Raw genomic sequence first — 15090 nt, 5'->3', positions numbered from 1 at the left:
TAAAGTGCAACGCAAGGTTTACCTCTAGTATCTACGGGGCAGAATACCCCCCTCTCTCCCCTTTCCCCCCCCGACACCCCCGACCCCAGGCTGATCCGCATACGTTCCCAGTCTCGATCGGTTGAAAGGGATGAAATTATTTAGCTTGGGGAAGGCTGGTGTTTCCCAAGGGGAATCGGTGAGCGATGGATTGGTGTGAAATGGAAGGCGCGAACCCCCCTCCGGAAGCAGAATACTCTGGAGACGTTCCCGATGACAGACGAGGGGCCCGGAATTGGAAAGAATAAACCCAACCACCCCCTCCCCCCGCGTCCCCCCACCCCGGCCCCTTCCCGCCCCCCACCCCGACCGACTTCTCGGTGTGACCCCGGGGCCGTACTTCCACGGCCCGCTTCTGGTTTCCCACCGCGCCCGCCGCCGGGGCGGTCGTCCGGCCCGCTAGTCGAGGCCCTCTTGCTCTTCGCCGCTGTCCCCTCCGCCGTCCATCCTCTTTCTTTAGGCTGTTGTAAATCCTCCTCATCTCCTCTTCGTACTTGAGAAAGTTTTCCCCAAACCGTGTCCACGCTTTGTAGGGGACGGTGATGGTGTTACGGTAAGGCGGTCTGACCTCACTTACCTTGAGGAAGATGCCATACCTATTGGAGCCCACATCAAAGTAGAACCTCTTGTGTCTACCCTGAAAAGAGGTCCCCTCGGGGAGCTCGGGGGCTCGTCGCCCGCTCCTCTTTCGCTCCTCGACGTCCCTTCGCCGTAGTCCTCGATCAGCTGGACCAAGGCGTCCTGAACTCGATCATGCCCTGGCGGGCAGGACGATGGTCTGCTCCTGGCCCAGCGCATGGCCGAAAGTAACCGATGGACCCCGGGCCCCGGACGGCCGTCTGCCGGATCCTCAAGAAGCGGCCGCGCTGGTTCTCCTTGAGGTCCAAGTAGTATCTCCTGTTGTCCCCTCTCGATGGAGTCCGTCTTCAGGACGCTGTGCGGGTGGCCGTCGGAGGCCGGGGAGGCCGGAGGGCGGGGACGGGGCGGGTGGGCCGTCCATGGGCCGAGGTCGAGGCCGGGAGCGGCCTCCTCCTTCGCAGCCGCGGGCCCCCGTTGGGCTCCCGGCCGTCGGCCGGCTCGGCCCGGTGGCCTTGAGGCCCAGGTGGGCGTAGTGCTCGATGAAGTCGCCCAGACAGTCCTTCAGCTCGGGCCGCCACGACAGCGACAGGGTCAGCTTGCTCTTGCGGATGTTGTCCTGCCGGCCCCGGCCGATCCACACCTCGGCGATCTTCAGGAAGCGGCCCCGGGAGCTCTGCTTCACGTCCAGGTAGAACCGCTTCTTCTGGATGTCCACCCGCTTGGAGGCCAGCTCCTGGATGTCCGCCAAGCCCTGGCAGCCGAGGCCGAGCCCGAGCCCGAGCCCGAGTAGTGGGTAGGAGGCCGGCGCGGCGGCGGCGGAAGGAGCGGCGGCGGCGGCGCTGCTGGGCCTGGGAATAGATGCTGCTCCTGCTTAGGCCGGAGCCCCCCACGCTCCTGCCGCCGCCTCCTCCTCCTCCTCCTCCTCCTCGACCCGCTCGCTCCATCTTCAGCTGCAAGATACATCCCGGAGAGGAGGGAAAAAAAAAATCACAGGCGGGGAGCGCCTCCCCCATCCCCGCCCCCGGGTCGACCTCCCCGCCATCCACCTGCCCGCCTTCCCGGGGCCCTCCCCGGGCCACCCGACCCTCCTGTCCTCGTCCTCGTCCTCGTCGCTCCCCGCCGAGGGATCCACAGCAGAGACTCACATCACTCCGCCATCACCGGCGACGCCGATGCCCTTCACCGCCGGCTCCCGGACCCTCCGCCCGCCGCCTCCTTCTCCTCCTCCCCTCCTCCTCCTCTGCTCGTCTCCCCCCGCAGGACTGGCCCGGGGCAGAGGGCATCGCCCGCCGCTCCCACCAACGCCAGCCCCGAACCGTGACACCCGGGCGGGGACCGGGGAGACCAGACGGGCAGCGGGGTGGCGGGGAGACCCCCGCCGACCCGCTCCCCGCGCCCGCCCGGCCCCCCGGGACGCCCCGCAGCGCCCCATCCATTCATTCCATCCTATTGTATTCAGCCCTTACTATGTGCACAGGTGGTCATAATGGTCGTAAGGATATAGTATTTCTTAAGCGCTCGTGTCGGGCACTGTTCTAAGCACTGGGGGAGATACCAGCAGTCAGGCTGGACCCCAGTCCCCGTCCCACGCGGGTCTCACAGTCTAATCCTTATTTACACAGGAGGGAACTGAGCAGTTAAGTGACTTGCCCAAGTCACATAGCATTCGTTCATTCGATAGTATTTATTGAGCCCTTACAATGTGCAGAATAGTCTTTAGGATGACAGTATTTCTTAAGCACTCTGTGCCAAGCACTATTTTAAGCACTGGGGTAGATACAAGGCAGTCAGGCTGGGACCCAATCCCCGTCCACGTGGTCTCACAGTCTTAATCCTTATTTTACAGAGGAGGGAATTGAGAAGTTAAGTGACTTGCCCAAGGTCACATAGCATTCGTTCATTCGATAGCATTTAATGAGCGCTTACTATGTGCAGAATAGTCATAAGGATTATAATATTTTCTTAAGCACTCTGTGCCGGGCACTATTCTAAGACTGGGGTAGATACAGGCAGTCAGGCTGGACCCAATCCCCGTCCCAGCGGGTCTCACAGTCTTAATCCTTATTTTACGGAGGAGGGAACTGAGAAGTTAAGTGACTTGCCCAAGGTCACATAGCATTCGTTCAATTTGATAGTATTATTGAGCGCTTACTATTTTGGCAGGCATAGTCATAATAGTGATAAGGGATTATGGTATTTGTTAAGCACTGACTATGTGCTGTGCACTATCTTAAGGACTGGGGTAGATACAAGGTATCAGGGCTGGACCCAATCCCCATCCCACGCGGGTCTCACAGTCTCAATCCTTATTTTTACAGAGGAAGGGAACTGAAAAGTTAGTGACTGCCCAAGGTCACATAACATTCATTCATTCATTCAATAGTATTTATTTGAGTGCTACTAGTGTGCAGAATAGTAATAATGTCAAACAGGATTATGGTATTTCTTAAGCGCTATGTGCCAGGGCTCGTTGCACTATTCTAAGCAACTGCGGGTAGATAACAAGACGGTCCGGTTGGGACACAAATCCCTGTCCTATATGGGTCTCCACAGTCTTAATCCTTCATTTTACAGATGAGGGAACTGAGAAGTTAAGTGACTTGCCCAAGGTCGCATAGCATTCATTCATCAATAGTATTTATAGAGCGGCTTACTATGTGCAGAGCACTGGACTAAGCGCTTGGAATGGACAATTCGGCAACAGAGAGAGACCATCCCTGCCCAATAATGGGTGCACAGTCTAATGGGGGGAGACAGACACCAGAGCCAAACAGAATGAAACAAAAACAAGACAACATTATCACAATAAATAGAATCAAGGGGATGTACACCTCATTAACAAAATAAATAGGGTAATAAAAATATATATAAATGAGCACAGTGGTGAGGGAAGGGGAAAGGGCAGGAGGAAGAGCAGAGGGTGGAGGGGGAGCAGAGAGGGAGCAGAGGGAGCAGAGGGAATGGGAGGGATCAGTCTGGGAAGGCCTCCAGGAGGAGGTGAGCTTTCAGTAGGGCTTTGGGGAGGGGAAGAGAGTTAGTTTGACGGAGGTGAGGAGGTAGGGCATTCCAGGATCCGATGGCGGGGCGGGCAAGGAGCAAAGAAGAGAGCTGCGGGTGGAGGAAAGTCGGGGACGAGGAGAGCGGGAGGGACCCTTCCTCGCTTGGCTTATCCCTTGGAGAAGCAGCATGGCTTAGTGGAAAGAGCCCGGGCTTGGAAGTCAGAGGTCATGGGTTCTCATCCCCACACTGCCATCTGTCAGCTGTGTGACTATGGGCAAGTCACTTCACTTCTCTGGGCCTCAGTGACCTCATCTGGAAAATGGGGATTAGGACTGTGAGCCTCACGTGGGACAACCTGATTACCCTTTATCTACCCCAGCTCTTAGGACGGTGCTTTGCATATAATAAGCGCTTAACAAATACCAACATTATTATTATGATCAGCTGGGTGACCTTCGGCAAGTCACTTCCCTTCTCTGGGCCTCAGTGACCTCATCTGGAAAATGGGGATGAAGACTGGTGAGCCTCACATGGGACAACCTGAATACTTTGTATCAACCCCAGCACTTAGGACAATGCTTTGCATATAGTAAGTGCTTAACAAATAGCATAATAATAATAATAATAACTATGCTCTGCACACAGTAAGCGCTTAACAAATACCAACATTTTTATTATGATCAGCTGTGTGACCTTGGGCAAGTCACTTCCCTTCTCAGGGCCTCAGTGACCTCATCTGGAAAATGGGGATTAGGGACTGTGAGCCTCTCGTGGGACAACCTGAATTCCTTGCATCAACCCCAGCGCTTAGGACAGTGCTTTGCATATAGTAAGCGCTTAACAAATAGCATAATAAATAATAATTATTATGCTCTGCACATAGTAAGCCGCTAAACAAATACCAACATTATTATTATGATCAGCTGTGTGACCTTGGGCAAGTCACTTCCCTTCTCAGGGCCTCAGTGACCTCATTTGGAACATGGGGATGAAGACCGTGAGCCTCATGTGGGACAACCTGAATACCTTGCATCAACCCCAGCGCTTAGGACAGTGCTTGGCATATAATAAGCGCTTAACAAATAGCATAATAATAACAATAATAATTATGCTCTGCACATAGTAAGCGCTTAAGAAATACCAACATTAGCATTACTATCCAGCAGGCCAATCCCGGCCCTGGAGACCGGCACCGCCCCCCCCTTCTGGAAACTACATTTCCCGATCTCCCCCGCGGCGGAGGGCTGGAACGGCGCATGCGCAAACCACGGCTGACCAGCTCGGCGGGGGGAAGGAGTCGCGGGAGCGGGAGCGGGATCGGGAGTGGGATTGGGAGCGGGAGCGGGAGCGGGAGCGGGAGCGGGAGCGGGAGCGGGATCGGGAGCGGCCGTCTGCAAGGGGAGCCGGCGATGCACGGCCCGGAGCCTGGCAGAGAAGCCCTGGTCCTCGGCTGCAGGGAGATTCCCCCGTCCGGCGCCGCGCCTGCAGGGCCCCGTGCCATCAATCGCCCGGTGGGAAAATCCAGAGCGAGGTAATAATAATAATAATAATAATAATATTGGTATTTGTTAAGCGCTTACTATGTACTGAGCCCTGTTCTAAGCGCTGGGGGAAAATCCAGAGCGAGGTAATAATAATAATAATAATAATGGTATTTGTTAAGCGCTTACTGTGTACCGAGCACTGTTCTAAACGCTGGGGGAAAATCCAGAGCGAGGTAATAATAATAATGGTATTTGTTAAACGCTTACTATGTACTGAGCACTGTTCTAAGCGCTGGGGGAAAATCTAGAGCGAGGTAATAATAATAATAATAATGGTATTTGTTAAGCGCTTACTATGTACTGAGCCCTGTTCTAAGCGCTGGGGGAAAATCCAGAGCGAGATAATAATAATAATAATGGTATTTGTTAAGCGCTTACTGTGTACCGAGCACTGTTCTAAACGCTGGGGGAAAATCCAGAGCGAGGTAATAATAATAATAATAATGGTATTTGTTAAACGCTTACTATGTACTGAGCACTGTTCTAAGCGCTGGGGGAAAATCTAGAGCGAGGTAATAATAATAATAATAATGGTATTTGTTAAGCGCTTACTATGTACTGAGCACTGTTCTAAGCACTGGGGGAAAATTCAGAGCGAGGTAATAATAATAATAAGAATGTTGGTATTTGTTAAGCGCTTACTATGTACTGAGCACTGTTCTAAGCGCTGGGGGAGATACAGGGTCATCAGATTGTCCCACGTGAGGCTCCCAGTCTTCATCCCCATTTTACACATGAGATCACTGAGGCACAGAGAAGTGAAGTGACTTGCCCACAGTCGCACAGCTGACAAGTGGCAGAGCCGGGAGTCGAACTCATGACCGCTGAGTCCGAAGCCCAGGCTCTTTTCCACCGAGCCATGCTGCTTCCCCAATAATAATGGTGTTTGTTAAGCGCTGACTATGTGCCCAGCACTGTTCCAAGCGCTGGGGCTCATTCATTCAGTCGCATTTATTGAGCAATTACTATGTGCGGAGCACTGGACTAAGCGCTTGGAATGGACAGTTTGGCGACAGAGACCATCCCTGCCCATCGACGGGCTCACAGTCTGATCGAGGGAGACAGCAAAGCAAAACAGAACAAAACAAAAACATATGTGCCGAGCACTGTTCTAAACTCTGGGGTTCATTCATTCATTCGTATTTCTTGAGCGCTTACTATGTGCGGAGCACTGGACTAAGCGCTTGGAATGGACAATTTGGCAACAGAGACCATCCCTGGCCAACCACGGCCCCACAGTCTAATCGAGGGAGACAGACAGCAAAGCAAAACAGAACAAAACAAAAACAACAAACAAAAACTATGTGCCGAGCACTGTTTTAAGTGCTGGGGTTCATTCATTCAGTCATTTATTGAGCACTTACTATGTGCGGAGCACTGTACTAAGCGCTTGGAATGGACAACTCGGCAACAGAGACCATCCCTGCCCAACAACGGGGTCACAGTCTTAAAGGGGGGAGACAGCACAGCAAAGCAGAACAGAACAAGTCTGATGGTTGATACCAGGTGATCAGGTTGTCCCACGTGGGGCTCGCAGTCTTCATCCCCATTTTATAGATGAGATACCTGAGGCCCAGAGGAGGGAAGGGACTTGCCCAAAGTCACACAGCTGACAAGCGGCGGAGGTGGGATTAGAACCCACGGCTTCTGACTCCCAAACCCGGGCTCTTGCCACTGAGCCATACTGCTTTGCTTTCAGTTAGGTCAGTTGTCACCTACAGGCTGCAACTAGGGTGTCATCACTAAAACGATCGTATTTACCGAGCGCTCACTATGTGCAGAGCACTGTTTGAAGCGCTTGGGAAAGTCCAATCCAGCAGAGCTGGCATTCATTCATTCGGTCGTATTTATTGCGCGCGTACTCTGCACAGAGCATGGTACTAAGCGCTTGGAATGTACAATTTGGCTACAGATAATAATCATAATGCATTTGTTAAGCGCTTACTATGTGCAAAGCACTGTTCTAAGAACTGGGGGGGGGTTACAAGGTAATTGGGTTGTCTCACGTGAGGTTCACCGTCTTATTCAATAGTATTTATTGAGCGCTTACTATGTGCAGAGCACTGTACTAAGCACTTGGAATGAACAAGTCGGCAACAGATAGAGACAGTCCCTGCCGTTTGACGGGCTTACAGTCTAATCCCCACTTTACAGATGAGGGAACTGGGGCACGGGGAAGTGAAGTGGCATGCCCAAAGTCACACAGCAGACAAGTGGCGGAGTCGGCATTAGAACCCATGATCCCTGACTCTCAAACCTGTCCTCTTTGCACTGATGCGTGCTGCAGATAGAGACAATCCCTACCCAACAATGGGCTCACAGTCTAAAAGGGGGAGACAGACTCCTTTTACACCCCCAGCCCTGTCTTTAGGAAAAAGCATAATGGCCCAGTGGAAAGAACACGGGCCTGGGAGTCAGGGGACCTGAGTTCTAATCCGACCACTTGCCTGCTGTGTGACCTTGGGCAAGTCATGTAACTCTTCTGTCTTGCCCAAATCCCCATTCATCTAAAATGGGGATGAAGACTGTGAACCCCACATGGGACAGGAACTATGCCTAACCTGATCCTCTCGGCTCTACTCTAGTAGTTAGAACAGTGCTTGACACATATTAAGCACTGAACAAATACCATTTTTAAAAAAAGAAAACAAATTTACAGTCTAGAGGTCGACAGATGTTAATATAGATAAATAATTTCTAATATACAATTTAAAGATATGTACATAAGCACCGTGGGGTTGAGGGTGGGGCAGATATCAGATCACAGATCCAAGTGCATAAATGATGCAGAAGAGAGAGGGTGTGCAATAATTATGGTATTTATTTAGCGTTTACTATGTGCCAAGCACTGGTCTAAGCACTGTGGTAGATACAGGGTAATCAGGTTGTCCCACATTGGACTCACAGTCTTAATCCCCATTTTACAGATGGAGTAACTGAGGCACAGAGAAGGTAAGTGACTTGCCCAGGGTCACACAGCAGACAGGTGACGGAGCGGGATTAGACATATAACAAGAGTTGGTAGACATGATCCCTGCCCTCGAGGAGCTGACAGTCTGTTGGGGATGACAGATAAAATAAATTACAATTAAGGAAAGGGTCAGAGTGTAAGGATATGAAATAAGCACATATTACCTCCCTTGAGATTTACACTTTAATGGGGGGAAGATAGAGGCTAATTTATGGATAGTGACAGCGCCAAGAAGAGAATCGGTACAAGCACTTAGATTGTGAGCCCCATGCGAAAAAGGGACTGTGTCCAACCTATATCTACCCCAGTGCTTAGAACAGTTTTGACTTGTAGAAAGCACTTAACAAATACCATAAAAAAACCCCACATCACGGTGAAACAGCTGAAATAGTGAAATGTACAGATAAATACAGAACTCTAAAAATGCCTTTCTGTGCAAATGGTAAGGCATCCTAGGCAAATACAAAAGTGTCCAGGGTGGTGGTTAGTTTGACATAGCTAGGCTCTTTGTGAATTAATTGGGGAAGGCTTCTTTGAAGAGGTAGGATTTTAGATGAACTTTAGATGAACTTTAGATGAAGTAGTCAGGGGTCAGTACCATCAAGATAAATAGAATCATAGATATATACACATTATTAATAAATAGAGAAATATATATAAATATACACAAGTGCTGCGGGGAGAGGAAGGGGGTAGAGCAAAGGGAGGGAATAGGGGGAATGGGGAGGGGAGGAGGGGCAGAGGGAAAAGGAGGGCTCAGTCTGGGAAGTCCTGGATGAGGTGAGCTCTCGGTACGACTTTGAAGAGGGGAAGAGAGTTAGTTTGACGGTTATGAGGAGGGAGGGCATTCCAGGTCAGTGGTAGGATGTGGGCCAGAGGTCGACGGCGGGAGAGGCGAGAATGAGGCACCGTGGGGAGGTTAATGGTACAGGAGTGGAGTGTATGGGGTGGGCTGTACAAGGAGAGAAGGGAGGTGAGGTAAGAGGGGGCAAGGTGACAGAGAGCTTTGAAGCCAAGAGTGAGGAGTTTTTGTTTCATGCGAAGGTTGATAGGCAACCACTGGAGGATTTTGAGGAGGGGAGTGACATGCCCAGAGCGTTTCTGTAGAAAGATAATTCAGGCAGCAGAGTGAAGTAAAGACTAGAGTGGGGAGAGACAGGAGGATGAGAGATCAGAGAGGAGGCTGATGGAATAATCTAGTGGGGATATTATGAGAGCTTGTACTAGCAAGGTAGCAGTTTGGATGGAGAGAAAAGGGTGGAACTTGTTGATGTTGTGAAGGTGAGACCGGCAGGTTTTGGTGACGGATTGGATGTGTGAGGTGAATGAGAGAGAAGAGTCAAGGATGACACCAAGGTTGGGGACTTGTGAGGTGGGAGGGATGGAGATGCACAAGTGGTGGGGGTGGATTTTGAGAGGAAGCGGAATATTTCCTCTGGAGATACTCCTGGGAAAGATGGGAGAGTTGAAGGGGCAGGAAGAGGGCCGGGACTGGAGAGGAGCAGGAGGGGATTTTAGGGAGACCATGCCTGAGAGTTTCAATTTTCTCAATCAAGTATGTGTCCAGGTTATTAAGGGCAAGATGGAGAAGATGGGGGGGCAGGAGGTTTGAGGGGAAGTTAAACCTCTGAAACAGTTGGTGAGGGCAGTGGGAGTGGGTGTCAATAAGGATGGAGCGAAAATTTTGCCAGGCAGAGGCAAAGCACACAAGGATAAACTTGAAGTGGATTAGTTGGCCTGATATCTAGATTTCTGCCAGGTGCACACTGTTGCTCGGGGACAGGAATGAAGAAAGTGGGCTGTAGACTTCAGTAGAGAAGATGGTGTTAAGGGTGTCATTTCGGTCATCAAGGGGAAGGTAGTCTGGGTATGGAGGCTAAATGGCACGCGACAACTTGAGGAAATTGGATGGGGTCAAAAGATAGGTAGCAGTGCTTCCCTGAATCTAGGAAATGCAGAATTGTAGATTAGATGAATGGTTGGGCCTGGAGAGCTAGATTTGGAAGTCATATGCATAATCATTCAACTGGTGGTGTTTATTGAGTGTTTACCTTTAGCAGAGTACTAACTTCTTGGGAGATTACAACATAACAGAATTGGTAGACATATTCCCTACCCACAATGAGCTTACAGTCTCGGGGGACGGGACGGGACCGACATTAATATAAATAAATTATGAGTATGTACATAGGTGCTGTGGGCCCGAGAGAGGGGTGAATAAAGGATGCAAATCCAAGTGCAAAGGCGTTGCAGAAGGGAGTGGGAGAAGAGGAAATGAGAGCTTAGTCCAGGAAGGCCTCTTGAAGGTGATGTGTTTTCAGTAAGGTTTTGAAGGTGAGTGATTGTCGGATATGAAGGTGGAGGGCATTCCAGGCCAGAGGCAGGGTGTGAGCGAGAGGTTAGTAGTGAGATGAGATCGAGGTACAGAGAATAGGTTGGCATTTGAGAAGCGAAGTGTGTGGGCTGGGTCATAGTAGGAAATCAGGGAGGTAAGGTAGCAGGGGGATTGAGTGCTTTAAAGCTGATGGTAAGGTGTTTCTGTCTGATGCAGAGGTGGATGGGCAGACGTTGGAGGTTCGTGAGGAGTAGGGAAACATGGACTGAACGTTTTTGTAGAGAAATGATCTGGGCAGCAGAATGAAGTATCTGTTGCCGAATTGTACATTCCAAGCACCTAGTGCAATTCTCTGTATACAGTAAGTGCTCAATAAATACGATTGAAAGAATGAATGAATGAAAAGTATCGCCTGGACTGGGGAGAGACAGGAGGTAGGGAGGTCAGCAAGGAGGCTGATATAGTAACCAAGGATAGGATAACTGATTGGATTAAAATGGTAGCAGGTAGGGTGGAGAGGGAAGGGTGGATTTTAGTGAAGTTGTCAAGGTGGAAGCAAGAGGATTTAGTGATCGGATATGCGGGTTGAATAATAATGTCGGTATTTGTTAAGTGCTTACTATGTGCAGAGCACTGTTCTAAGTGCTGGGGTAGAGACAGGGTAATCAGGTTGTCCCACATGAGGCTCACAGTTAATCCCCATTTTACAGATGAGATAACTGAGGGACAGAGAAGTTAAGTGACTTGCCTATAGTCACACAGCTGACAAGTGGCAGAGCTGGGGCTCGAACCCATGACCTCTGATTCCCAAGTCTGAGGTCTTTCCACTGAGCCACACTGCTTCTCTATAATAATAATGATGGTATTTGTTAAGCGCTTACTCTGTGCCAAGCACTGCTGTAAGTGCTGGGGTAGATACAAGGTAATGAGGTTGTTCCACGTGGGGCTCACCGTCTTAACCCGCATTTTACAGATGAGGGAACCAAGGCACAGAGAAGTGAAGTGGCCTGCCCAAGGTCACAGCAGACAGGTGGCGGAGCTGGGATAAGAACTCATGACCTGTGACTCCCAAGCCCGGGCTCTTGCTACTAAGCCACGCTGCTTCCATGAATATGAGAGAGGAGTCGAGGATGACACCAAGGTTACGGGCTTGTTCATTCATTTATTCAATTGTATTTATTGAGCGCTTACTGTGTGCAGAGCACTGTACTAAGTGCTTGGAATGTACAATTTGGCAACAGAGACAATTCCTACCCAACAACAGGCTTACAGTCTAGAAGGGGGTGACGTACCGCAAAACAAAACTGGAAGGATGGTGGTGCTGTGTACAGTGACAGAAAAGTCAGAGGAAGATGGGATTTGGATAGGAAGACAAAGAGTTCTGTTTTGGATGAGCAAAGAGGTTTTAGTCCAAATCACTTGAGTAGGTAAAACACCACAAGAGGGTATGTTTGGAGTTTGAGAAGAGTAAGGGGTTCAGAGTACAGTGCTCTGCACATAGTAAGCGTTCAATAAATACTATTGAATGAATGAACAGAACCTTGTGGAACAGTTACAGGGAATGAGAGAGGGAAGCTGAGCTAGTGAATGAAACCGAAGAGCTTTTCATGAGCTAGTAAGTGAACCAGCTGAGGACCTTTTTGGGAAAATTCTGGCCTGAAAGAGTGTCAAGGTAAAGAGAATGATCCGCATTGGCACAGGTGATCAAAGCCACACTTTTTTGGAAACTCTCTTCCCAGTTGTGTAACACCACCTACTATTCTGTCTCACAGAATAGTCCAGGGACCCCAGATGACCTCATTTCCAGAACCCCCAAATACTAGACACATTTCGTGAGCCACTTTCCACAGGATAATTGATTTTATTTTACACACAGCCAACTCTAAATTACCTATGGGAAAGGTAGCCAGAAGAACATGGCTAATTGGATTGTTTATACATTTCAAAGAGCCTGTTTTAGTTATTAGCATCATGTTCCTTTACCACCTGTTTTTTTTTTTCCCCACTCCAGATCTGCCTTCAGGTTGCAAAATTGACTCATTTGAGTTTCTTTTCTTTCTCCACCCCTTCACCTTACAGACATGATGGTGAGCATTGAATTGGTGTGAGGGCAGACAGCAGAGAATTAGAGGAAGCAAAAGCTTTGGAAAATGCAGTCAGTCATTGTTTCTTCAGAATCTCGGGGGGCAGAGTACGTTATTAGCTGCTGGGAGAAGTGTCAAACGAAATAGAAGATAAGAGCTGTCTACCGGGCTAGAAAGGATAAACAAAAATAGATGTGAATGGAAATGATAGAAATATACCCAAGCAGCAGCTGCTACACAGATCCCCCTCTAGACTGTAAGCTCACTGTGGGTGGGGAATGTCTCTGTTATATTATTGCATTATACTCTGCCAAGCATGTAGTACAGTTCTCTGCACATGGTAAACACTCAATAAATACGATAGATTGATCGATTTAGCGCAGCGTGATCTTTGAGATGATGAGCTTAAAGGTTTGGACTTGAGTTGCAAAAAACTTTGGCGTAACTTGAACCAAGTTGGGCTATTTTGGAAAGACATCATAGAGGCGAGTCAGCAGAATTTTGAAGAGATGTAGTATGTTTTTACATTTAATATTTTCCATTAATTTATACTACTTTAATTGTTGTGTAAATTATTCACTGATTAGCACTCAGTCACCTTGCCCCTTCCTACCTTACCTTGCTGATTTCCTACTACAACCCAGGCCACACTCTTCATTCTGCTGATGTCAACTTGCTCCCTATACCTTGCTCTAGTGTATCTCAGCACCGACTGACTGCCCATGTCCTCCCTTTGGCCTGGAACTGCCTCCCCCTCAATATATGACAGACCACCACTCTACCCACCTTCAGAGCCTTAAAAGTTACATCTCCAGTAGGTCTTCCCTGATTAAACCCTCATTCCCCCCCAACTTACTCTTCTGCACTTGGATCTGAATTCCTTTAAGCCATTGATATTCACTCCACCCTCGGGCCCATAGCACTTAGGTATGTATCCACAATGTATTTTAGTGCCTGTTTCCCCTTCTAGACTTTTAGCTCCTTTTGGGCAGGGAATATTTCTACTAACTCTGTTATATTGTATTCTTCCAGGTTTCCTCAGGCAGAGTTTTGCATACAGAATCATTCAGTAAATATGATTGTTCTAGCAAGGAATACAGAGATTAAGATAAATAAATAATGTATAGAAATGTACATAAGTGCTGTGGGGATGAGGGTTGGTGAAGACCAGATGTTCAAAGGGCCCAGATCCAGGTGCATAGATAGCGCAGAAGGGAGAGGGAGCCTGGGAAAAAAGGGCTTAATTGGGGAAAGTCTCCTTGGAGGAGATGTGACCTTAATAAGGCTTTGAAGGTAGGGAAAGTGGTGGATTGGTGTATATAGAGGGGGAGGGAGTTTCAGACAGAGGGAGGACATGGGAAAGGGGTCAGCGGAGAGGTAGGCAAGATCGGGACACAGTGAGCAAGCTGGCAGTAGAGGAGCAAAGTGTGTTGGCTGGGCTGTGGTAAAAGATCAGCAAGCTAAGGTAGGAGGGAATGACCTGGTTGAGTTCTTTAAAGATGATGGTAAGTATAATCATTTGTTTTGGATGCTTATGGTATGCAGAACAATGTATTAAGCACTTAGGAGAGTGCAATACAACAATAAACAGGCATATTCCCTGCCCACATTGAGCTTACAGTCTAGAGGGCGAACTTGCCGGAGGGTGGGTTTTTTTTTTTTTGGTTTTTTTTTTGATGTGGAGGTGGATGTGCGTCTCCTGGAGGTTCTTGAGGAGTGGTGAGACATGTCCTAAACTTTCTGATCTGGGCAACAGAGTGAAATGTGGGCTGAAATGGGAGACAGGAGGCAGATGCAATAGTCAAGACAGGATAGAATAAGGGCTTGGATCAGCATAGTGGCAGTTTGGTTGGAGAGAAAAGGACAGATGTTAGTGATGTTGTAAAGATAAAACGGATGGGATTTGGTGACAGTTTGGTGAATGCGTGTGTAGTATGAGAGATAAGTTGAGAATGACACCAAGATTATGAGAGATAGGATCTTCCCTATCTTGTGAGATAGGAAAGATAGTGATTTTGTCTACAGTGATAGGGGAGGACAGGGTTTGGGTGGGACATGTTTAATGTGAGGGGTTGGTCAGAGGTTGGGGTAGAGATGTCCTGAAGACAGGAGGAAATGTGAGACTACATAGAAGGATAGAGGTGAGGGTTGGAGCTGTAGATGTGGGAATCATTGGCCCAGAGATGGTAGTTGAAACCTCGAGAGCTAATAAATTCTCCAAGGGAGTGGGTGTTGATGGAGAATAAGAGGGGATCCAGCACTGAGCCTTGAGGGACCCCCACTATCAGAGGGTGGAAGGCAGAGGAGGAGCTGGTAAAAGAGTCTGAGAAAGAGTGGACAGAGAGATAGGAGGAGAGCCAAGGGAGGACAGTCTCAGTGAAGCCAAGGTTGGATAAAGTTTCACAGATTTGGGTTGTCAGACTTTGTGAAAAGAAGGCCATTGGTTACCTTAGAGAGGCCTGTTTTTGTGGAGTGAAAGGTGTGGAAACCAGATTGGAGGGGATTAAAGAGAGAATAATAATAATGGCATTTGTTAAG

At 49.0% G+C, this 15090-nt stretch overlaps 2 protein-coding genes across 5 annotated transcripts in view; one reads left to right on the top strand and one right to left on the bottom strand.

The window, feature by feature from the left end:
- Positions 1–361: 361 nt before the first annotated feature.
- Positions 362–1851, bottom strand: PURG (purine rich element binding protein G). The gene is given in 11 exon segments (XM_029065707.2): positions 362–493; positions 495–705; positions 708–799; positions 801–844; positions 846–944; positions 946–1021; positions 1069–1132; positions 1135–1372; positions 1375–1412; positions 1448–1568; positions 1764–1851. Coding segments are annotated over 10 exon segments (1032 nt in total). The 5' UTR covers positions 1563–1568; positions 1764–1851; the 3' UTR covers positions 362–438.
- Positions 1852–4990: 3139 nt separating this feature from the next.
- Positions 4991–15090, top strand: part of WRN (WRN RecQ like helicase) — a 111707-nt gene continuing 101607 nt past the window's right edge. For all 4 annotated transcript variants that reach the window (XM_029065704.2, XM_029065705.2, XM_029065699.2 and 1 more), the window contains exon 1: positions 4991–5149. The gene's annotated coding sequence lies outside the window, so the exon portion shown is untranslated. The remainder of the gene's footprint in view (positions 5150–15090) is intronic.

Source organism: Ornithorhynchus anatinus, chromosome 5 (genome assembly GCF_004115215.2).
Source record: "Ornithorhynchus anatinus isolate Pmale09 chromosome 5, mOrnAna1.pri.v4, whole genome shotgun sequence".
In the NCBI taxonomy this organism is placed as follows: domain Eukaryota; kingdom Metazoa; phylum Chordata; class Mammalia; order Monotremata; family Ornithorhynchidae; genus Ornithorhynchus; species Ornithorhynchus anatinus.
The sequence above is the reverse complement of the archived record's forward strand: the minus strand, read 5'-3'. Positions and strand labels throughout refer to the sequence as shown.